At 37.5% G+C, this 25,369-nt stretch overlaps 1 protein-coding gene across 1 annotated transcript in view; it reads left to right on the top strand.

Annotated features, from left to right (window-relative positions):
- Positions 1–25,369, top strand: part of APC7 (anaphase-promoting complex subunit 7) — a 168,973-nt gene that overhangs the window by 105,222 nt on the left and 38,382 nt on the right. Inside the window, exons 10-12 of the mRNA XM_090390334.1 lie at positions 5,285–5,399; positions 12,357–12,498; positions 23,252–23,352. Of these exons, the coding sequence (XP_090246460.1) occupies positions 5,285–5,399; positions 12,357–12,498; positions 23,252–23,352 (358 nt within the window). The remainder of the gene's footprint in view (positions 1–5,284; positions 5,400–12,356; positions 12,499–23,251; positions 23,353–25,369) is intronic.

The following is a 25,369-nucleotide window of genomic DNA, read 5'->3' as shown; positions in this document are numbered from 1 at the left end:
GACAGTACACTGCTGCAACAGGATCTAGAAAAGCTGAGCAAATGGGCTGAGAGATGGCAAATGAAGTTTAACATTGACGAATGTAAAGTACTACATATGGAAAGCAGTAATCCCAGAGTAACGTATCAACTCTTTGGTACCACACTGACAGTGGTAGAGAATGAAAAGGACCTGGGGGTAATTGTGCAGGCAGATATGAAGTTTTCTGAGCAGTGCAGACAGTCTTGTCATGGTGTCTTGTCAATGATATACAGGAATTTTTCTTGCAGGGATAAGGATATGATTATCCCCTTGTATAAGGTAATGGTCAGACCACATCTTGAGTACTGTATACATGTCTGGAGGCCTCATTTAAAGAAGGATGTAGAGCTGTTGGAACGAATACAGAGAAGGGCAACAAGATTAGTGAATGGAACAAAGGGTTGCTCTTACGAAGAAAGGCTTAAGTTTTGCAAATTACAGTGTCTGGAGACTAAGCACCTACGAGTTGATCTGATTGAGGTGTATAAAGCCTTGAATGGTTTGAGCATGCTCAATGCTGATGGGATTCTTCCTCTTGCTCAGAATAATTGCCTGAGAGGTCATAAATTCAAATTGAGGAAAGACGGTTGTATGATAAATGTGCAGAAGTTTGCCTTTAGCCAGCGGGTGGTAGATGCTGGAACAAACTTCCATCTGTCGTAGAAGTTGGTAGCTTAAATAAATTCAAGGCAGAACTTGACAAACATTTGGAGCGAGTGGATGGGTGAAATAAGGGTTTTTTTTTTTTTTTTTTGGCTGATGCTATATAAGCTTGCTTTCTTGCATCATGTGCCAATGCTAATGTCTCCAGACATTGAAATTTGCAGAACTGAAGCTTTTCCTGGAAAGAGTATTCTTTTGTTCCTTTCATAGAACAGATCCACATCCTTCCTAACTGGGGCATTCCTAGGATATGTGGCTTCCGTGTGCTGGTCTTGGCACATTATAGCCTTAGTTGCTAATGCGCCAATAAAATCCAAACCAAACCAAACCAAGCTTCCGTGTGCTAATCACAATTTTGCGCCCAGGTGCTAATTGAAATTTGGTGTCCCCCTTTAAAATTTACTTAATATGTCTATGTAAGTTTCAGTGGCAAATACAGTTAGCCTAAAAACTGCACCAATTTTGCATCATGCTCACCCTGCTTCTTCCAATCTCAACTGCAAACAAATTTCTGCCCTTAAAGCATTGAAACAAGACTCATCCATCGTCATCCTACCAGCAGATAAAGGACGTTGAACAGTCGTAATGAATCACACAGATTACGAGACAAAAGCCCTGCTACTCCTGCAGGACACTTCTGTTTACCAGCCCCCTAGCTGTTTCTCCCATCAAAGCCTTGGAACGATGGGAGTCGAAAGTAAACATCCTCATCAGCAGTTGGTTTAAACAGAAGAAAATAACAGAATCCACACGTAATCGCCTCCGTGCTTCCGGCTGCCAGATTCCACAATTCTATGGACTACCGAAGGTTTGCAAAGAAGGTATGCCATTAAGACCCAATGTCTCCTGTTGTGGCTCGCCGAGTTATGAATTAGCGAAGTTTGTCTCGGGGCTCCTTTCTCCCCTACTAGGGGAGAAAGGAGCCCCGAGACAAACACTCCAAGACTGCCAACACCGTCTCCAACAGTAGTGAATTTATAGAACAGATCCGAACCTTATCCATCTCAGAAAATCAAATCATGGCATCATTTGATGTAGTGTCACTTTTCACCTCCATCCCAGTGGAACTTGCCATCACATGTGCAAAGGAACTCTTGGATAATGACCAAACCTTTGGCAACAGGGCCGAACTAACATCAGATGATATCCCCACCTTCCTCAGACTATGCTTAACAGGTGGTGCAATTATGTTCACTGACTCCATTTACCAGCAGGTGCATGGCACAGCCATGGGTTCCCCAGTTAGTTCATTCATGGCAAATATCACGATGGAAGAATTAGAGGGTCGTGCATTTACGAATGTGCCAGATCCCATTACCTTTTGGTGTCGCTATGTGGATGATGCGTTTGTGGTTATTCCCAGAAATTTGAGTGACCGACTCTTAGACCACCTGAATTCTCTGTTGCCTATCATAAAATTCACCATCGAGCTAGAATCGGACAATACCGTACCATACTTAGACATCTTTGTCTGACACAAGGGCACGTGCTTGAAGACAACTGTCTATCGTAAACCAGTGTGTGCTTACCAACTTCCAGTCAGCACACACGCGCAGCCATCTTCTTGCCACTGCACGAACCTTGCTAACCCGTGCCTGGACCCAGTAGTTCTGTAGATGAGAAGCGCACTGAGATTGCTAAAGTCAAGGCAGATCTTGCGAGGTGTGACTATCCCACCAGTACCCTTGACAGGTGTGACTTACAGACACATTACCACTTAGCGACCAATAGGAACATCCAAGGTAATGACTCAACTGCACACGCCTTTATCCCATACTACCCAAACCTATCACAACAGGTTTCTAGGGTCCTAAAATCACATGGGATAAAATGTGTACAACTCACAAGCAGAAAGTTATGATCCCTCATCTCTAAAGTGAAAACACCGGTTCTCACCTTACTACAAAGTGGTCTAGTCTTCCGCATCTCTTGCCATGACTGCACTAGCTGCTACATTGGGGAAACTGGGAGACAGCTCGGAAAACGTCTTTTGGAACATGAAAGAGCCATCCGCTTAGCCGACATAGAACACTCTACCATTGCCGAACACGTCTGGTCACCCTACCATGACATTGACCCGCACCGCGATGTTGTGATTGTAGATAGGGCCCACCACTACTGGCAACGCACCTGGTTGGAGTCGTTGAACATCACATGCTCTAATACCTCAGTCAATAGGAGCAGTAGTTGTCGTGTCCTGTCCACCCTATCATTGAAGCAACCATTTTCATGAATGAAAAACATTGGCAACGTTCACATGCGTCACAGCCACAGGCTTCAACATCCAACAATTAACCATCACATCACGCAGTTCATGTACATGACTAGCAGTACATGCCCTCATGTTCCACATTCTTAACTGTCAGTTTGACTGAAGGTTAACAAACTAACCGAAAGCTTTTGTATGTATCTAATTTAATATATGCGTGTTTTCCAATTAATATTAAACTTGTCATTATTTATTCTGTCTGCATTTCACTCTGTGTCTGCAATAATCCACAATAGTAATAAGTTTCAGATTTTCAGACGTCCCCCCTCCCCGAATGTTGGCGCAATGATTCAGTGCATCCTCGGGAGAGCCCACCTTTGCTTCCTAAAATGAGGCGTCTAGACTTCTGTGCTGTACTCAGGGTGTGACCTAACCATTACCTTATACAACAGAATAATAACCTCCTTATCCTTGCTGGCAGAATTCCTGTTGAAAAACACCATCAGCTGTTCTGGTAGCCTGTCTGCACTGCTCAGAGAACCTCATACCTGACTATTTATCTAGTTTTCCCTTAAACCTTACCAGTTTGCAAACCTCATCCACCCAGGAACGTAGTTTATTCTAGTGGTTGAAAATACGCTGACCAACTGTAAACCCTCCTGCATATAGTCACTTAATTTTCCCAAAAAGTTTATATCTGTGACCCCTCTCCCGTTTAGTGTGAATATTCCAGCCACTCGTTTTGCCCACCGTTCCCCACCTTTCAATACCTTATAAACCTCAATTAGATCCCTTCTTAGGTACCCTGTTTCTAAGCTGTGTCCATTTGAGGAGAGACTACAGCTTTATAACTCTCAGATTTGGACATCCTTTTGCTATTTGCACTAGACGAATTGTTCATCGTTGTCCTCATCTCAAAGAAGCTCAACGTATTATTTCCAAAGGTAGCCTCCAAACCTGGACATGTATTCCAAATGCAGCCTCACTATTGTCTTGTATAATGGAACTATAAGTTCCTTTTTTCCTAGATGCGAAGGTATGATAATTCATTGCTAAAACACCATGTACCTTCCCAGCCACCTTCATACATGCTAACTTATGTGTGACTATCAAAACTTCCCACTTCTTTTTCCTCAGTTACCATCACCTTCAACTCTATACCAACTAAGTAATTCTAGGGGTTACTATTTCCCGAATCTTACATTTGGCAGAATTAAAATACAACAGATTCTCTGAAGCATTTATATATAAGACATCATAGCGGACTTGTCATAAGAGATATGCCATACTTAGTTTCTCTAAAGCGTGTCCTAATTATTGTGAAGTTGTGCAACTTGAATTGCTTTGTTAATTGCCCTGACCTTTATATCATCTGCAAATTTCAATGTCATACCCTTTATTCTCTATCTATAACATACAAGATTAGAAATGAGAGTGGTTCCACCCCTGAGGACTCTACTTGAAAATCTAGTCACTCTGAAAAATTATTATTTATAACAACCCTTTGCTTCTCATCCTGCAGCCATCTCTGATTCCATCTCAGGATCCTGCACATGATTGACCCCAATAGACTCCAGCCTGTACAGCAACCTTTCATATGAGATTTTGTGTTTTTGATCCATTTAGGATACTTCTCAAGATGATATTGGTTAGGTCCTTAACTACAGACTTCATGATTGTCCTTGCCACCAAGGTTAAACTAACTGATCTATAAATATTATCTGTAGCTGGTGGGACCTTTCCCACTTTCAAGCCCAGTAACTTCTTTTTTTTTTTTTTTTGTAGACATTTTGACCAATGCCAGTATCATATATCTTCCAGTTTTTAGATATGTTAGCACAATATCCTCTACCCTGAAAGGAACTTTCTCCTGTGAAAAGCAATACAAATTATCTGGAAATAGACACCTCTTTGCTTTCACTTTGTCTAGTTTCCAAATGCTGTAATTTACAGAACTCAAATCTTTCTTAGTAAGAGTGCCATTTTATGCTCCAGACTAAGCTTGTCACTCTTCTTTGTACTTGTTCCAGCCAATCCATACCCTTCCTAAAATGAGACTTCCAGACGTATATGCAGTACTCAAGATCTGACCTAACCATTGCTTTATACAATAGGAAAGACTGACTAACTATAGTCATCAGTATGGAAACCTGAAAAGACAGGCTTGGCACCATGATACTTATACCAAGCCTTTAAAATTTAATACCAAGGAGGAATGCAGTTTTTGTCACTTCTAATAGTTATTAAGGATCACTAATAGTTATTACTCTAATATTTTGGTGCAGCAGTTTTTTCTGCTTTCAAGATTAAATGCTAACAGTGTAATTTAATGTATTATTTGTAATTGTTCAAAAATAACTGTTGTAAATTGAATGTTTTCTTTGAATATAGTTTATCATCTCAGCTAGTTTCTATTAATGAGGCTTCTCCAGAGCCATGGATCGCAATGGCTTACTACTGTTACGTATCAAAAAAAGGAACCCGAGCTGTTTACTTTGCCCAAAAGGTAAATAAATTAGCTAAAATTGCAGTAATTTATTGTGTATAATGTATTAGTATTGTTCAATGAGCATTTATCATGTCAAATGTGTTAAAATTAATATCACTTCCTGCTTGAACGAAATGTACTTTTGTTCTCTAATTACTCATTCAGTTTAGCTTATTCCTTGTTATTCCTTGGCTATAACATTATCCATTTATGTATAAGATTGTGGAGAATTCCAAAGTATGCCGCATATGTTCTCAAGGACTTTAAAACTTTAAAGTTAACAAACAAAAACAAAAAAATACAGTACCCTGTATTCTGGGAGATGCTATAGTGACATTTAGTCAGGGAAATGAGACTGAGGCCAGTTAATTGAAAAACAATAAATAATATGTGGAGTCAAAACATCTTTATTGAGCATAATAAATCACAGCTAATCAGAATTAATGATAATGGACAATTAAATAATTTATTAGGTTCTGTATTTATGGGGTTAGCTATAGTCCTGAAGTAGCATGTGATCACTGGTATGCATGTTGTTATATGTTCCGCCCTCATATAACAATATGAAAAATCTGAGCACTGTTGTTAATATGTTAACCTTCCTACAGTATCCACTCCCAATCAGCAGAGCCATGGCAAACAATGGATACTGTCTATAAATATTTGTCCAGTACAGCAAGCTTCATTCCAATCCTGCAGCACTTGGCAACCTTCACAACAGTAGCATATGTTGGCAGCTTGGAATTGGTATAATTTCCATTTGAAAAATTTGTAATGGTCATAGTTATATTATTATGTTATATTCTCTCTTTTTTTTTTTTTTTTTTTTTTTTTTGTATTACTGGTTACCGTATGTATCTACCAGAATATGTTAGATACATACAGTAACCAGTAATACAAGTAACCTAGTTTAACTACAACTCTTTGTTTTATCTTAATTTCCATGCTACACTATAGATGATTGTCCATATTATCTACATACTTATCCATTCCTTCATCCTACATCCATTTTTTTTTTTTTTTTATGTGTTGTGTTCTTAGTATTGCCAGCCTGATATGTTCTTTTGTATAGCTGAATGCATTACTTTATATATTGTGACTCTTTTGCTAGTGATAAAGATAGGCCTAATATTGTGCATTATTAATTGTTTAATTTTGATAGGTATTGTTCCATAAACTAAGAGGTAGATTTATCCATTTTGGGAATAATTCATTTATTTATTTATTATTTTTTTTAATTATTATTATTTTTTTTTTTGCACACTTGGTTTTGATTTGCACTTAGCAGTGACTCCCATTCAAATTGGGATACATTATAATGCATGAGTGACATAATGAGTTGCAAAAATTGACAGCAGAAAGAAAGTAGAACTGAGTAAGCTAGAGAGAAAGAGATTTATTGTTAGGAAGAGTTTGTGGTTGTGCAAAAGTATAAAATGGGAACTGGTCAGCTGTTTAGTGGTAATGTTTTAGTATTGTTATTTATGAGAAAATCACAATCTTTATTTCTGACAAGTTATAAGTAGAAAGGTTTATAATTGGTTAACACAAGCACTGACATCAGTACATGATCTGGATAACTTTGAATAGAAATTTGAATGACAAAAATATTTTCAAAACATATGCCAACTGTCATTAAAAATAAATGTGGAGAACTACAGAGAGGAAGTGTATATACACTTATACACTTGAGGGAAATATGAAATTTGTTAAATACAAATGGGCCTGTTCTATTTGATTCCATTGATTAAGGAGATTAATATTGCATATATCCAGTAATACATTTAATAACAGCTAAAATTGAAGTAATTATCCAATCCTATCTGTACCCCCCCCCCCATTTGAATTTATTGCCCCTAGTTCTAGTGTCATCAATAACTATGAAAATTTTTACCTTCTCTTGAAGTGGATCTTTCTTCATACAGGTAATCTTTTGCTGATCTCACCAAGCATATTGTTCATCCCTGGTCCTTTTCAGGAAGTTTGATATTACTATAAATCTTTGCTTGCCCCTCCTTGCTGCCTGTCCACACTGCATGGGAAATGTTATATCTGTCTATATCATAACTCACAGATCCCTTCTATATCATAACTCACAGATCCCTTCTTCCACTACCATTTTTAATTCAGCTTTTCCTTGAAAAGTTTCCGTTTTCCTGATCTTCCTTGAAGTGTATCCAAGCTTTCCTGGAGGAGTGCTGTTTGGTGCTGATCAAGAGTGGGTTCTGATCAACACCACATCCTGGTCTTGACATCATCAGAAATTTTTTACATCACACCCTCTATTCCTTCGCCTATGTTATTTCAGAAAATCAGAAATAACAGTGCTCCCAGCACTGATCCCCGAGGGACCCCACTTGTAATCTTAGTCATCTGATGATTAAAACATTAATGCAATACCATATTAGTTTTTGCATTAATGTTTTAGTATTAATATTGTTAAAATTATACAAGGAAGCAAACTCACGTAGTGCCATCCAAAAAAATAAATAAATAAAATAAAAGAAAGTTAAATAAATTATATTAAATTGAAAAATTAAATAAAGTAATCAACCCTGACTTTGTTTACCTCTTTCTTTCAAGAAGTGTATGTGAGAGAGAGAGAGAGAGAGAGAGAGAGAGACTCCATCTTGGGATAAAGGGTAAGCAAAGACAATGTTTGAAAGAGAAAGTGCTCACATTACATTTTCATTTTTCTGTCTTTTCTTCTGGGGGCAATGTTGCCCTTCCTATGATAGTGACAGAGCTTGGGTTTGTGGCTTCTTAGAAATGACTTTGTTATCCACAAAAGCCAACCTAAATTAATTAATACTGTTTTTAATCTAATAACATCACCAGTAGATGAATGGATATGCATTAAAAACTTGAAGGCGTACTGTTGTGACTGGTTTAGAACTATTTGGTTCCATTATCAGACAATATGTAATCTCAATTGGTAACTTTGTGCTGAGCTGTGAATAAATTGATTTATATTTATAAATAAATAAATTTATTTATAAATTGGTGTGCATAAATTTACAGACGTAAGTAAAATTTCTTACCTTTGTCTTCAATATATTTGCTTATACGGAAGCGTGGTGTGTATATATATCTTCACGTATAAGGAATTATTTTATTTGCATTTGCTGGTTTGTGAGATTTTAAAAAAAGGGGGGTAGGGGATGGAACCACACCAGAATATGATCCAGTGAAGTGCTACGCTTCAGATATTTAATACACTTATAGCAGAAGCTGAATGACTATGAATAAATTTGATAAATTGTAGACTTAATTTGGTGGCCAGTGACTTTCTATTGTGAATTCCTAAGACCAAAGCTTGTTTCCTAATGGCAGTCAAAAGCCCCTAGCTCCAAACAGAATTCATAGATAGTAAGTTACCCAAATGATTAGGTAAAGAAATTATATTTTGCAGATTGCTTCTGTCAATTTCAGCTAGGTACCTGTCAGATGATGTTATGAAGGAAGAAAGAATTGATGTACATTCTTGGTTGGGGAACTGACAAGTGCCCAAGGAAAACGTGAAATATAACAAATCATCCCAAGCATCTGGCATTAGTTGGGGTGATTAGTGGTTCATGGACTGCTGCATGATTGTGGCAGCCCGTATCATGTAGTGTCCTGCACACTCTGCTGGTGCTGACATGTGTCCCAATCATCTCACTTAGGGTATTGTGTAGCCTGACAACATCAACTGCCTTCTGAGAGAATGATTCTTTGCAGGGTTCTCTTGTCACATTCTGTCAACTTCAAAGGTTTTCCAAGTTGTTTCTTGATGGTTTCCGAACAAGTCCATTTTCATTTGTGTATCACATCACCAATAATCGATCTAGGGATCTTCAGTGCCATTGAAATGTTGAGTACAAACTGATTGTTTATGTGGCACCCTATTATCATTCCATGCTGGAAGTCTGTTAATGCCTTTGATCGTGGCATCTTGCATTCACAATTGTACTACTATCTTCCAAAGACTTATGAGCATATTTCTGCGTGTGCGTGCATGCGTGCGAGAGACACACAGTGCTTGGTTAGGACATGACCAACTATCAACAGAGGGATGTCTGTATATTAAAGGTAGGGTGTAATTGTAAATTTCAATATATTTTTATATATTGCATATTATATATTATATAATTTTTAATAAATAATATAGTTTAATATTTCATTTTTTTAATTTAATGTAATGTTGTAAATATTTTGTGCATACATATGTAGGTAGGTATGTATACATAAATATTTGGGCAAGTAGGAAGCTATGAAAAGCTATATCTCATTGATGATATCCTAATAAATTATGGGAGACAAAAAACACACACACACACACACACACACACACACACACACACACACACACACACACACACACACACACACACACACACACACTGAGTGGACATAAATCATGAGATACCTACCTAGTAACGAGTAGATCCACCTTTAGCCCGTATAAGGGCAATCACACAGCGAGGCATTGAATTCACTAAAGCATTCTACAGGTATTTCCATCCATGTTTTTTGCACTGCTGTCCATAATTCTGTTGCCTAGTCACCACAGCCCTTTGGGTAGGTGCATTATCCTGCCGGAAGAGTCCATTGCCCTGTGGGTGCACAATAACCATGAAGATCCACAAGCATAGATGCATAAAACTGGACCGTTCAGAGATGCGTCTAGATGTACCAGAGGTCCTAACGTGTGCCAGTTGAACACACCCTAGACCATTTCCAACAATCTACCTGCCTGAAAAGTTCCTTGTTGACACGACGGGTGCATAGCTTTCCACCAGATATGCACCCTTCTGTCCACTCGAAATAACTGGAAACGGGACTCATCAGACCCATCTCCAATCATACAGTGCCGATTTCCTTTCACCCAGTTGAGGCATAGAGTCCTGTGTCGTGGTTTTAGCAATGGGACTCTGGTGGGTCAGCAGCTCCCATAACCTATTGCGGCTAATGATCTCCTGATGGTCTTGGTGGAGATGTTTCTGGTACCTCTCTCATTGAAGTCGGTGGTGATTTGTGTCGCTTTTGCTCTCTGGTTGGCTGAAACAATGCGAGACAGATGGCCACGTTCATCCACCAGCTTTCTCTGTCCACATTGCTGTCTGATGAGATGTTATTCTGGAAGTGGCGTATTCCTGATACTCTTGATACTATCGAACGGGGATAGTGCAATTTCTGTACTACCTCCACAATAGTGACCCATGTGTCTGGCACCCATTATCATCCCTCTTTTAAAGTCGGTTAACTCACAACGTTTATGCATGATGACATTAAATTACCAGTTATGTGAATGCGGTGTATGTATATCTGCCAAGCGGTGGATTTGTCCATTAACAAGAGGGTGACAGCGTTGTGTTGCCCAGGAACCATGTATCCCATGAATTCTGCCCTTTCAGCGTATATATAAAGTGAGAAGTAAAAAAATGAGGGAGATAGAGTGATAGAAGTGGGATCTTCTTCCAGTTTTCTGTCCTTAGGCAGGTTCAGGGTTCCATTGATGCCATGCTTTTCTATCTTCTGCTTTCCTTTTAATTCCTGCATAATTTCTTTTTCCCATCCAATCCATCATTCCAATTCTCCTTCTTCCAACAGCTATCTTCCCCTCAATCACTTTCTTCAACAAACTTTCTCTTCTCAATACATGTCCTATAAACTTATTTTGTCGTCTTCTTAGTTCTTTTACTAATTTTTTCTCGTCACCCACTTTCCTCAAAAGTTCCTCATTACTCACCCTTTCCATTCTCCTCCATACCCACATCGCGAATGCATTGATGTTTAACATTGACAAATGTAAAGTTACATTTGTCAATGTTAAACATTAATGTGACAAATGTCACAATGTAAAGTGACAAATGACAAATGTACTACATATGGGGAAACAGCAACCCCAGAGCAACGTATCAACTCTGTGGTCAGGTAATCAATGGACACTGCTCATCGGGGACTAATGTTATTAGTGGAGTCCCTCAGGGTTCAGTATTGGGTCCGTTACTGTTTTCTGTATTTATAAATGATATTGATGATGGTATATCAAGCTTAATGTTCAAGTTTGCAGATGATACAAAGGTTGGCAGGATTGTCAAGGACACTACTGACACTGTGCTACTGCAACAGGATCTGGAAAGGTTGAGCAGATGTGCTGAGAGGTGGCAAATGAAGTTTAACATTGACAAATGTAAAGTACTACATATGGGAAACAGCAACCCCAGAGCAACGTATCAACTCTATGGTACTACACTGACAGTGGTAGAGAATGAAAGGGACCTGGGGGTGGTTGTGCAGGCAGATATGAAGTTCTCTGAACAGTGCAGACGGGCTGCAAGAGTAACTCATGGTGTATTGTCAATGATATATAGGAATTTTTCTAGCAGGGATAAGGAGGTGATTATTCCCTTGTATAAGGCAATGGTCAGGCCACACCCTGAGTACTGTACACAGGTCTGGAGGCCTCATTTCAAGAAGGATATAGAGCTGCTGGAACAAGTACAGAGAAGGGCAACAAGATTAGTGAATGGAACAAAGGGGTGCTCTTTCTTACGAAGAAAGGCTTAAGTTTTGCAAATTACAGTGTCTGGAGACTAGGCACCAGCGAGGTGATCTGATAGAGGTGTATAAAGCATTGAATGGTTTGAGCATGCTCAGTGCTGATGGGATTCTTCCTCTCGCTCAGAATAATCACCTGAGAGGGCATAAATTCAAATTGAGGAAAGACAGATGTAGGATAGATGTGCGGAAATTTGCCTTTAGCCAGCGAGTGGTTGGTTGGAGGAACAGACTTCCATCCCTTGTCGTGGAAGTTGATAGCCTAAATAAGTTTAAGGCTCAGCTGGACAGGCATTTTGAACGAACAGAGGGGTGAAGTGGAAGTGGTTTTTTTTTTTTGGCTGATCTGATGCTGCATAAGCTTGCTTTCTTGCATCAAATGCCTCTACTAATGCTAATATGTATATATTTTTTTATTTATTTCTTTTTCAGGCATGTATGATTAATCCACGTCATGTTGAAGCCCTCCTATTAAAGGGATCAGTGCTTTTAGAACTCAAGAGGGTTCAGGATGCAATTACTCACTTTGGGGAAAGTTACAAGATTGCACCCTATAGATATGAAGCACATAGAGGTATTTATAAAATAGTTCCAAGTTGACTATTTTTTCTCTATTCTTGCTTTTTATTTATTTATTAATCAATCGGTGAAGAAAAGAATGGGAAAATACAGTAGAACCTGGATAAGAAATTCCCCCATAAGAAGTTTTCTCCTGTACTAGGTTTGGTTTCTGAAGTCCCAATTTCAACTCTATATGTAATGTATTATTTTCTCTCTTAAGCAGTTTCCCAGGTAAAAATTTTCCCGCATAAAAAGTTGATAAAGAATACACAGTATATTATTATAATGAAGTTTTCCCACTTAATGTTTTTTAAATATAGAAATTATTTATTTTTAATATTAAAAAATATTGAACAATATAAACATTTGGTAATCGGACAAGTTAGTTCCAAGCATCATTTTAAACCACCGAAGTAGGTGAAATGGTATTGTTTTTGATATACAATACATGTATCTCGTATTGTGAATGCCTTCCCAACGAGTTGCCGTGATATTGCACTGAGGTGTTGGTATCCGCTGAGAATAAGTAACATTAGTCTTCTCCACTGGCGAAGTGTTGCCTATTGTAGTGCAATATCAGGGCAACTCATTGTGAAGGACTCACAATATAAGATGTACCAAAAATGCCACATCACCTACTTTGGCGATTTACTACGAAATAAAATGATGCTAAAATGCAGCTTCTCGTTTGAGCATGTTCAAAATTTCATCTGTCTATGTTCACAAATAAACTCCAACTAACAAATAAAGTCCAACTCTATTACTACTGAAATTAAGTCCCATATCCTGAGTGGAAACAGATGCTTCTATGCACAGGAAAAACTAATGAAGTCCAGAGTATTGAACAGACATTTAAAATTAAGAATATACAAAAGTCTCGTTAGACCAGTTGTAACGTACAGTTGTTAAGAGTGTTCGAGCGTAGAATTTTGCAAAAGGTCTTTGGGCCTGTACAAGATGTTGATGGATCCTGGAGGATCAGAATGAACCATGAACCTGATAATCTTATTCAGGGTGCAGACATTGTCAGATTTGTGAAGAGCCAGAGACTTGTCTGGTTGGGACATGTTATGAGAATGGATGACAACGGAACAACTAAGAGGATAATGAAATGGAACCCTACTGGTAGGAGGGCAAGAGGAAGACTGCGGAAAAGATGGATGGATGACGTAGAAGAGGATTTAAAGATCATGAGCATAAGAAATTGGAAAAGTTTGACTTCTGGGAGGGCTTACTGATGGAACATCATTGAGAAGGCCAAGACTCACCCTAGGTTATAATGCTAGAAGAAGAAGAAAATGATACTATGCACTAACTTGTTCGATTTCCTCAGCCCTAAAAGCTTTTTAGTATAAACATTTTGACATAACGGAAGTGACATATTGCAGTTGTTTTCGTTGATATCTATAATTGGATACATAGACCATGTTAAGTTCTGATGGTTGTGAACAGTTCTGAATTACTTAGTGGATTGTTGCTCTGCATATTGTAATTGTGACCTTTTAAAGTATGTTGAAACTCTAGAGGAGCTCATTCTTCCAACTTGATAATGAGTTTATTGAACAGAATGTTCAGCAATTAGAAATCCTCAGTTTAAAAATGTTTCCATAGGCAGAGTAAAATATTTATAAATTCTGAAATAGTACTTAAAATCATCTTTAACTTATGTGTGTGTATCTTTTCATTTTATTTGTGTAGTTAATATTTCATACCCTTAGGTCATTTTCCCTTCTAAGAAGTTTTCCCACGTAAGGAGTTCTAAACCTCCAGGCCCTTGGAAAAATTCTCATCCAGGTTCTACTGTATATTAAATTTAACATAAAAAGATCATCAAATTTTAATGTGTACCAAACATTTAGTGGTTAGTACACATTAAAATTTGGTAATCTTTTAATTGAACTAGCAATTGAATAAAAGTCGTAAATGCTCTGTTATCCAGATTATAAGATGTACTCACTTTTTAGATGGAAAATTTTGGGAAAAACTATTTTATTGTATATCTGAAGCACAAATTCACAAGTTTAGCTTATTAAATAAAATGTCAGGATAGAACAAATTTACTTTTGGGAAGGAAGAAAGAGTTCTAACAAGACATACATAAGCCTTCACTCAGATATACCAGGCAATAACAATATACCTTCTCTTCTACAAAAAAAAAAAAGACTCATCTTATGGTCCAGAAATTATGATATATAAAATTAAACTAGTTACAAATAATCTGCAATAAGATGTTATTAGATCACATCAAGATAGTGCAAATATAGTGTATTCAAATAAAATATGTAATGTACATAGGTGTTTAACCCCTTCCTTCTATAAAGAAAAGTAAATATAAAATTATAAAATATGCCATTGATATTTATTTTTATCACCATGCAACATTTGTCAAGGGCATGTATTTATTGATGCAGACTAGTATAAAATAGTATATGCCATTTTATTAACTGTGTATCACATGCAAAGATCATAACCCAGTCTGATATGTAGCATACATGGCCAACAGATTGAAATAATCTTAATTCAAAAGTCTCAGTTTATTATCAATGCCATAAAGCCTTACTATGAAGTTGGCACTATACCAAGTGTCTGCTACAATACAATACAAACTTGAGTAATGCTTTGGCATTGGCCAATCACAGTGTAAATATGTTATGTTGATATATAACATCATGATTGGCAGCATTCGAATCATGCTTCACAGTATGCAGTGTAGTTGCATATGACTTGCAGCTTTGGTCAATTAAAATGGCTTAATAATCCAATATAGGTTTGTTAATAGTAGAAGTAATTTATTGTAAGCACTCTTCTTATTCAGGTATTTTCCAGCCTGTTTCTTTTCTATGGTATTAATAACTGAGAATTCACAATAATACACTGTGACTCTTTATCTTCAGGTATTCTTCATCATATTTCTACAATTTCAACAGAATTTCAAGATCTGCTTGGGGTTCTCATAGAACAAGCAAATATATAAGTTGTGTTAGAGCAAGTAAAAGTAACTAAGTAACAGGTGTGTGTGTGTGTGTGTGTATACATGCATGTAAGCTAATGCTAGGAGCATGATAAATGAATTCAATGAATTTGAAGTACTGATTAAGTCATTAAATACAGACATTGTAGGGATACCAGAGACGTAGTGTCACTGAGACATAAGGGATGCTGAATTTGAATATGGGAGTACAGTGTGCACAGAAAGGAGAGATAGAATGGGGGAGTAATACTCTTAATTAAGAACATATGAAATATAAGGCAGTGCATCTAGTTGATTGAAAAGGGTGCCAGTGTATTATTGAGTCTATTTGGTATAATATGAGTACTGGGAAAAAAACAAAAATGAGAATAGGAGTGTGTTATAGGCCTAACGAATATAGTGAACAACTATACAGAGAATTAATGTGACCCAGTATATCAGAATGTCTTATAATAGGATATTTTAAATTTTCAGATATTGACTGGAATTTGTGGGTTGGTTATTCACACACTAGCAAGGCTTATGTGGATTTATTGGATGACTGTTTTCTATAGAAGTATGTTAGAGAGGCAGCAAAAGACAGCAATATTCTTGATCAGCTACAATATTTTATGCATTAAGATTATCAGCTGTAATTCTTTATGCATTAAGAATATTCATATGAATAAGAAAATAAGAATATTCATATGAATATTCTTATTTTTTTAATATTTTTAATAATTTTTAATATTCATATTTATATGAATATTAAAAAACCCACTAGGGGTGGCAGTGATCACAGTGTGTTGATGTGGAATTTACTTAAAGATGTAACTACTATCAAGAGTAAAGGGAAGGCCTTGCTTTTGCTTTCATAAAGGTGACTGCAGTGGTCTCAGACTGTTTTTAAATCTATACAGTGTGACCAAATGATTGTGTTAAAAAGCAACAGTCTAAATGGGAAGCATTTGGGAAAGTAATCATAAAAACTACTAGGCTTTTTATACCAGCTAACAGATACTGTTCAAGGCTTGGATCTAAATGGATATCAGATGAACTAACGAGACCCTTGGCAGAGAATAAAATTGCATGGGATACATGTAAATTATGAGGTGATGATACAGAAGACTAAAGTAGATATAAACTTTTGCAATCAAGTTACAAAGGTGCTTAGGCAAGCTAGAGCAGATTATGAGAGATATCTGGCAAAGGATTCAAAGAAAAGTAGCAAAGGCTTCTTTACTTATGTAAAAAACTAGAAGAAACAGGAAGAATCACATTGGTCCACTTGATATCAATGTTTTATTGTTGATAATCCTGCTCAGTTTTCTGACAAACCGAATAGGTATTTTTTAGCTACATTCACACATGAGAAATTTTTCACAAAAGGGGATGCCAGTAGCTTATGAAATTCTAACAGAGAGGAGAAAAGTGGAAGAGAAATTGTTGAAGCTAAAAATAAAAAAGCCACCTGGGGTGGATGGATCTATTGAATTATATTAAGGGAGGCAGTAAAGGAGATAAGCAAACACAGCCATAATTATGAGACTATCTTCGATTCAGGAGAGGTCCCTGTGGTCTGGAAATGTTTGAATATATCCCCAGTTCACAAAGTGAAATCATGAATAATTACAGACCTGTTAGTTTAACTTCCATTCCAGGGAAAGTAATGGAACTACTGGTTAAAGAAATAATGCAGGACTATTTACACAGGAGTTTAGTTATACTGCTGGCACAGTATGGATTTGATAAGGGACAAACTTGTCTGAGCTGGTTGAAAGTTTAACTGGATGAAAAATATAATTTTTATATCATATACTTGGATTTTAGGAAAGCTTTTGAGACTCTTGCATATAAAACAGCTGTACAGATTGGAGCAGTGTGGAATTAAGGGCAAGTTACTACTATGAATAAAGGGATGGTTTAGTTGGAGAAGACAGAGGGTGGTCATCAGTCAGTAATACCCTTTGTGAATTAAAGTTATTATCGGAGTTCCCCAAGTATCAGAGCTGGGTTCATTGTGTTTCTCTATTTATTAATGATATTGAAGAAGGTATAGCAGGCTTAATGTCTAATTTTGAATACGATGCAAAGGTGGTTAATAACAGTAATCAAGGTAAGCTAATGCAACAAGATCTAGAAAAGTTAGGCAGATTTGCTGAGAAAAGGCAATCGATGTTTAACATTGACAAATATAAGGTACTGCATAGAGGTAGTAATAACACAAGAATAACATACCAAATGTGATACCACAGGCAGGGTAGTGGAAATTGAAAAAGATGTAGGGGTATTATACAGTTAGACATGAAGTTCTCTGAACAGTAGAGATGGGCTGCTAAGAAGGCTTACAGGGCCTTAGCTTTAGCATTAGTGGAGGCATATGATGCAAGAAAGCAAGCTTATACAGCATCAGCAAAAAAAAAAAAAAAAAAAAAAAAAAATCCCATTTCACACAACCATTCACTCTAAAAGTGTGTCCAGTTCTTCCTTGAATTTGTTTAAGCTATCAACTTCCACAATGACAGATGGAAGTTTGTTCTACCCACTGACTAAAGACAAATTTCCGAACATCTATTCTACAACTGTCCTTCCTCAATTTGAATTGAGGAAGGACAGTTGCTAGAGGCTACAATTTGCAGAATTTAAGACTTTCTTGGTAAGAGCACTAATTTGTTTTCTTCACCAATCTTGTTGTCCTTCTCCGTATTTGTTCTAGCAACTCTACATCCTTCCTAAAATGAGGCCTCCACACCTGTACTCGGTACTCAAGGCATGGCCTGGCCATTGCCTTATACAAAGTATAAGGCAATGGTCAGGCCATGATTATGTAATCACCTCTTTTTACCCCCACTAGCAAAATTCCTATATTGACAAGACCTGCTCTGGCTGCCTGTCTGCACTGCTCAGAAAACTTCATATCTGACTGCACAATTGCCCCTAGATCTTTTTCATTTTCTACAACCCTGAGTGTAGTACCACACAGTTGGTACGTTTCTCTGGGGTTACTTGTACCCATATGCAGTACTTTGCATTTGTCAATATTAAACTTCAATTGCTGCTTCTCAGCCCATCTGCCCAACTTTTCTAGATCCTGTTGCAGTAGCATAGTGTCATTACTGTTATTATCAACTCTGCCAACCATTGCATCATCATCTTCAAACTTGGACATTAAGCCTGTTATACCTTCATCAATATCATTGATAAATATACAAAACAACAGTGGACTCAACACTGAACCCTGTGGGACTCCACTAATAACATTAGTCCACGAAGAGCAATGTCCATTAATTACCACTCTCTGTCTTCTCGGCGTCTCCGTAGCCAGGTGGGAAGGAAGGAGCAGCAGTGTGTAGCACGCACGCTTCTTGATTAGACCGGGGTTCGAGCCTGTCACCACCAAATATGGAGGATGCGGAAAGGTCAGGGAATGACCACCGCATATCCCCGGAGCAATATGGCCTTTGTTGCTAATGTTCCTAAAAACCAAATAACAAACAAACAAAACATCTGTCTTCTCCCACTCAACCACCCTTTTATCCATTGTAGCAACTTGCCCTTAATGCCGTACCGCTCCAATTTGTACAGTAATCTTCCATGTGAAACAGTATCAAAAGCTTTCCAGAAATCCAAGTTTATGATATCAAAGTTATTTTTGCATCCAGTTCCCTTGTAACCACATCATAGTATCCAATCAAATTGGTCAGACCAAACTTCCCGGGCGCCTCCGTAGCCAAGTGGGAAGGAGCAATAGTGCGTATCACATGCTTCTTGATTAGACCGGGGTTCGAGCCCGTCACCACCAAATACGGAAGATGCGGAAAGGTCAGGGAATGACCACCGCATATCCCGGAGCAATATGGCCTTAGTTGCTAGTGCTCCTAAAAACCAAAACAACAACAAAACTTCCCCTTAAACAGCCGATGCTGAGACTGAATTAGAACTAGTCTAGATGATCGTGCAATGCTTCTTTAACCAGTGACTGGAGTCACTGGAAGAAAATAATGGATTATTTTCCCCGGAACAGAAGTTAAACTAACAGATCTGCAATTACTCATGTAACCCTTTGATCCCCTTTGTGAATTGGAGATACATTTGCACATCTCCAGTTTGCGGGGACCTCCCCTGAGTCCAAGGACTCCTTCATAATTATGGCTGAGCATTTGCTTATTTCCTTTGCTACTTCCTTTAATATAACTTAATAGATCCCCTCCACCCCAGGTGCCTTTCATATATTTAACTTCAACAATTTCTTATCCACTTTGCCCTCAGTTATTACAACATCATTAAGCTCCCAGTTAGAGTTTAATAAGCTTCTGTCCTCTACTTCCGTACATAATTCCTCATGTGTGAATGTAGATTTTTTTCAGTTTGTCAGCTATTTGAGCAGGATCATCAACAGGCGAATTAAATATCACGTGGACCATCCTGATTCATCCCCTTCCTTCTAGAGTTTATATAAGTAAAGAAGTCTTTGTTGTTTTTCTTGACATCCTTTGCCAAAGTTTTCTAATAATCTCCTGTTTTCTTCAAATAGGCCTCTCGGTTTGGGAAAGTTGTGACTCATAATAACTACAATGGAATATGACTCCAACTGTATATGGAATATGACACCAACTGTATATGACTCAAACTTTATTAACATAAATTAAAATAAAATAATAAAATAAGACAGGATAAAATTTTGGTGTAAAAATGAAATGCACTAACAACTGAGTTAAAAACAATAAAATGATAGATAGAATTAAAATATACAAAACATTTACAAATTAAAAACGTTAAAACAATACTGTAGTTTTCAAAAGCAATTACCTCCTTTATCAACAGTGAAACTTGACTGTCACGGCACATGTTACTGTAGGAGCATGGGAATTATCCTCCACACATGCATGAAGACCGGAAATGGCTTGAGAGCATGCCAGGCATAACCACTCATCCCAGGTTCCATTCTTGGATGGAATTTTTTTAAAGATTTCATCTTCCTATCAACAAAATTTGCAAACTCTTTTTGCTAACCAGTGATCAACTCATATTCCCATTTTTCCGTATAAAAGCTCTGAATTTTATCAGATAAAGTCAAACAGTTTCCTCGGTGAAGCCAGGCATAACCACTCATCCCAGGTTCCATTCTTGGATAGAATTTTTTTAAAGATTTCATCTTCCTATCAACAAAATTTGCAAACTCTTTTTGCTAACCAGTGATCAACTCATATTCCCATTTTTCCGTATAAAAGCTCTGAATTTTATCAGATAAAGTCAAACAGTTTCCTCGGTGAACAGTGTGTGATTTGTAAACACGGAATCACTCTAAAAATAGATATACATATCAGGGCTATTCTGAAAATTAGCATTAGCATTAGTAGAGGCATTTGATGCAAGAAAGCAAGCTTATGCAGCATCAGCCAAAAAAAAAAAAAAAAAAATCCACTTCACCCCTCTGTTCGTTCAAAATACCTGTCCAGCTGAGCCTTAAACTTATTTAGGCTATCAACCTCCACCACAAGGGATGGCAGTCTGTTCCACCAACCAACCATCCGCTGGCTAAAGGCAAATTTCCGCACGTCTATCCTACATCTGTCTTTCCTCAATTTGAATTTATGCCCTCTCAGGTGATTTTTCTGAGCTAGAGGAAGAATCCCATCAGCATTGAGCATGCTTAAACCATTCAAGGCTTTATACACCTCTATCAGATCACCTCGCTGGTGCCTAGTCTCCAGACACTGTAATTTGCAAAACTTAAGCCTTTCTTCGTAAGAGCACCCCTTTGTTCCATTCACTAATCTTGTTGCCCTTCTCTGTACTCGTTCCAGCAGCTCTACATCCTTCTTGAAATGAGGCCTCCAGACCTGTATACAGTACTCTAGGTGTGGCCTGACCATTGCCTTATACAAGGGAATAATCACCTCCTTATCCCTGCTGGATAAGGAGGTGATTATTATAAGGAGGTATAAAATACACGGATTGAGGTCATTGCTCTGAGTCTGAATCACTTGGGAGGTTGGTATGGGTCTCCTTTTCAAAATAGCATCCTTCACATTCTAAACACCTTTTACAGCAGTTCACTAGCTTCTGAAACATGTGCTGTAATCCATTTTCTGAAAGGCATTGCAGGATAGTGGATGTGGCAGATTTATCATCATTTATTTTTTTCCTCTCAACTCATTTTTGAGGCTCGGGGAAAGCCCAGAAATTGCATGGTGTGAGGTCTGGGCTGTATGGAGGGTGGTCTAGTGGTTGATCACCAATTTTCGCTAAAGCTTGCATTGCTGGTTGTGTGACATGTGACCTAGCATTATCTTGAAGAAGAAACCATTCTTGATTAGGCAGTTCGGTCTTTTTTTGCGAACTGCTCCTTTGAGGTGATCTTGCAACGTGTTAGCATAATTACTCTCCATTTTCAGTTAGTTTCTCAGGAACCTAGTGCTGCAATATTATTCTGCCTGCATCTAAAAACAAAATCAACATCAATTTTTTTGATGAACCAAAAATTCGAAATTGTTTTGGAGGTGGTAAATTGTGGTTTCCATGTGCTGACTGCTGTTTGGACTCAGGATCAAAATGTTTGATCCAGGACTCATCACAAGTGATTTATTTTATTCAAAAAGTTGGGCTCTTCTTCCACCTTGTCAATAAAGGCTTGACAAAGTTCAGTGCAGCAGTTTTTGTTCTGCAGTAAGATTGCGCAGTACCCATCTTGCACAGACAAGTGACTTGTTAAGGTATGTCTTTTACAATTTCGTGACATCTTGCTACACCAACATTCAGCTGAACTGCCAGATTATGAATCGATAAATGTCTGCTTTCTTTCGGTAATGTTTCGGCTTCCTTAGTGTTTTCATTGTTTGCTGAGGTTGACGGATGCCCGCTTCTTTGCTCATCTCGTACACTTTTTTTTTTCCATCCTTAAAATGCTTCCACCATTTAAATAAAGCCATTCTGCCCAAGGCTTCTTCACCGTATGCTTCTTGAATCATCACTTTTGCCTAACTTTATACAAAATTCAATCATGATTCTTTGTCTAATAATTAACGAAATATCTTTCTCATCCCCATCATAAAACACACTTCACATAAACTGTTATAACGAACACAAAATGAATACTGCGTGATACGCGTGCACAAACTAACTAAAAAAAGGTGGGGGAATATTCCTAGACCACAAACGCGTCACTCGTTTCCATAGCAACAAAGTAGTGTTGCCAGTCCACGTATTTTCAGAACAGTCCTCATATTTATAATTAACATATTTTCTTGTAATAAAAATGATTGCACAATAGTTTGTGTCATTTAGTCATATGTTCGTATTTAAAAAAAAAAAATGGCACGTGTCAGTAGATGGTTTTATGTGAAACATCCTTGGCTTGGAAGAGGTTAGTGAAATCCAAGCCTAATTACCTATTTGATTGTAGCCAATTGAATGGCAGCATCTACAATCAAATGGCAGCTGCAGATGACATCACTTCCACATCGCATTTTCTGTGACCGATCAGATTTACTCAGTTGAGGTGCCCCCAAGGATGTTTCACATCAAAAAATGGATACATTTGTTTTTGTTATAATAGTCCTAGTTTATAATGTTGGTATTAAAGTTGTCCCCTGGCATCAGTGTAATATCAGGGTTGTGTTGTACTACTTATAAATGACCTTTTACAGCCTTTTTGGAGGAACTGGGTATTTTCAATAATGTGTATGCATATTATATCTAAATTGAATTATTTGTATTATTAATAATAATAATAATATGGCCTAAGTTTGCCTTAATGGTAATAATATACTTATGATTCTGTTTTCACTTATTCTTGTTGTGTTTTAAATTCTAGGTTTAGTAGACTGCTACTTGGCATTACATCGTACAAGAGAGGCCATTGCAATAGCAAGCAATGCCTGTAAACAGCTTGGACAAACGCCTCGAGCACTTACAGTAGGTTTTTCATGATTTTTGCATGTTGAGTTTTTCATTTTAAAGAAGCATATAATTATTAAATTGCACTGTAAGACTTAAATAATATGTGAACTGCCTTCAGCTGTTTGAATAACCATATGGAAATGGATTTTTATTGTTGAGTTCTGTCAAGTATATATTATATCATGTCTTCAAATGTAAAGCTGTTTATAACTAATGTTAATATGTAGGTTAGTGCAAATGCGTCATTTTAACATAGCTATCTACCAAAGTAATTAAATTAATTAATTAAATTGGTATTGTTTTGGTTATATCTCATATTGTGACTGCCTTCACAACGAGTTGCCACGGTATTGTACTACCCCGAATAAATAACACTTCACCAGTGGAGAAGACTATTGTTATTTATTCTCAGTGGATACCACTACCCAGATGGCACGGTTTCAAAGCTTGTTGGCTTCTCTTCGGTGGGTGGGCAGGTACCCTGGTGTTGCAATAGTGACAACCCAGTTATGAAGTATAACTTCACAATATGAGAGATGCCTAATGGTCCCTTCACAGTATGAGAGAGGCCAATACCATGGCAACTCGTTGTAAGGCAGTCACAATATGAGATATAACCAAAATGATACCAATTTAATTAATTAATTTAACTACTTTGGTAGATAGCTATTTTAAAATGATGCATTTGCACTAACCTACATATTAGTCATTCTACCTCGTAGCATGAGGCCTTTGCCCTTAAATACTTTATAGTCTATATTACTACGCACCATCAGGTATCTCTTATATTGTGAAGTTATACTTCATAACTGGGTTGTCACTATTGTAACACCAGGGTACCTGCCCACCCACTGAAGAGAAGCCAACAAGCTTTGAAACGGTGCCATCTGAGTGGTGGTATCCACTGAGAATAAATAACAATAGTCTTCTCCACTGGTGAAGTGTTATTTATTCGGGGTTGTACAATACCGTGGCAACTCGTTGTGAAGGCAGTCACAATATGAGATATAACCAAAACGATGCCAATTTAATTAATTAATTTAACTACTTTGGTAGATAGCTATATTAAAATGATGCATTTGCACTAACCTACATATTAGTCATTCTACCTCGTAGCATGAGGCCTTTGCCCTTAAATACTTTATAAACTAATGTTAAATACAGAAAAAGTATTTTAATCATTTGGTAACCACATTTTTGGTTCATAGAAACTGTAAACTGTTTTCCAGTGGAATTCAAAACTTACAATTTCTAATTCTATTGAAGCTTGTAGGAGTTAGCATTACCATGAGTAGAGGCATTTGATGCAAGAAAGCAAGCTTATGCAGCATCAGCCCAAAAAAAAAAAAAAAATAAATAAATATATATATAAAAAATAACCACTTCCACTTCACCCCTCTGTTCGTTCAAAATATCTGTCCAGCTGAGCCTTAAACTTATTTAGGCTATCAACTTCCACGACAAGGGATGGAAGTCTGTTCCACCCACCAACCACACACTGGCTAAAGGCAAATTTCCACATGTCTATCCTACATCTGTCTTTCCTCAATTTGAATTTATGCCCTCTCAGGTGATTATTCTGAGCAAGAGGAAGAATCCCATCAGTATTGAACATGCTCAAACCATTCAAAGCTTTATACATCTCTATCAGATCACCTCGCTGGTGCCTAGTCTCCAGACACTGTAATTTGCAAAACTTAATCATTTCTTCGTAAGAGCACCCCTTTGTTCCATTCACTAATCTTGTTGCCCTTCTCTGTACTCGTTCCAGCAGCTCTACATCCTTCTTGAAATGAGGCCTCCCGACCTGTATACAGTACTCTAGGTGTGGCCTGACCATTGCCTTATACAAGGAAATAATCACCTCCTTATCACTGCTAGAAAAATTCCTATATATCATTGACAATACACCATGAGCTACTCTTGCAGCCCGTCTGCACTGCTCAGAGAACTTCATATCTGCCTGCACAATTTCTCCCAGGTTCTTTTCATTCTCTACCACTGTAATTTAGTACCAGAGTCGATACGTTGC

The sequence above is a fragment of the Mastigoproctus giganteus genome, chromosome 2, assembly GCF_048544385.1.
Source record: "Mastigoproctus giganteus isolate SK-2022 chromosome 2, ASM4854438v1, whole genome shotgun sequence".
NCBI classification, from domain to species: Eukaryota; Metazoa; Arthropoda; class Arachnida; order Uropygi; family Thelyphonidae; genus Mastigoproctus; species Mastigoproctus giganteus.
The sequence above is the reverse complement of the archived record's forward strand: the minus strand, read 5'-3'. Positions and strand labels throughout refer to the sequence as shown.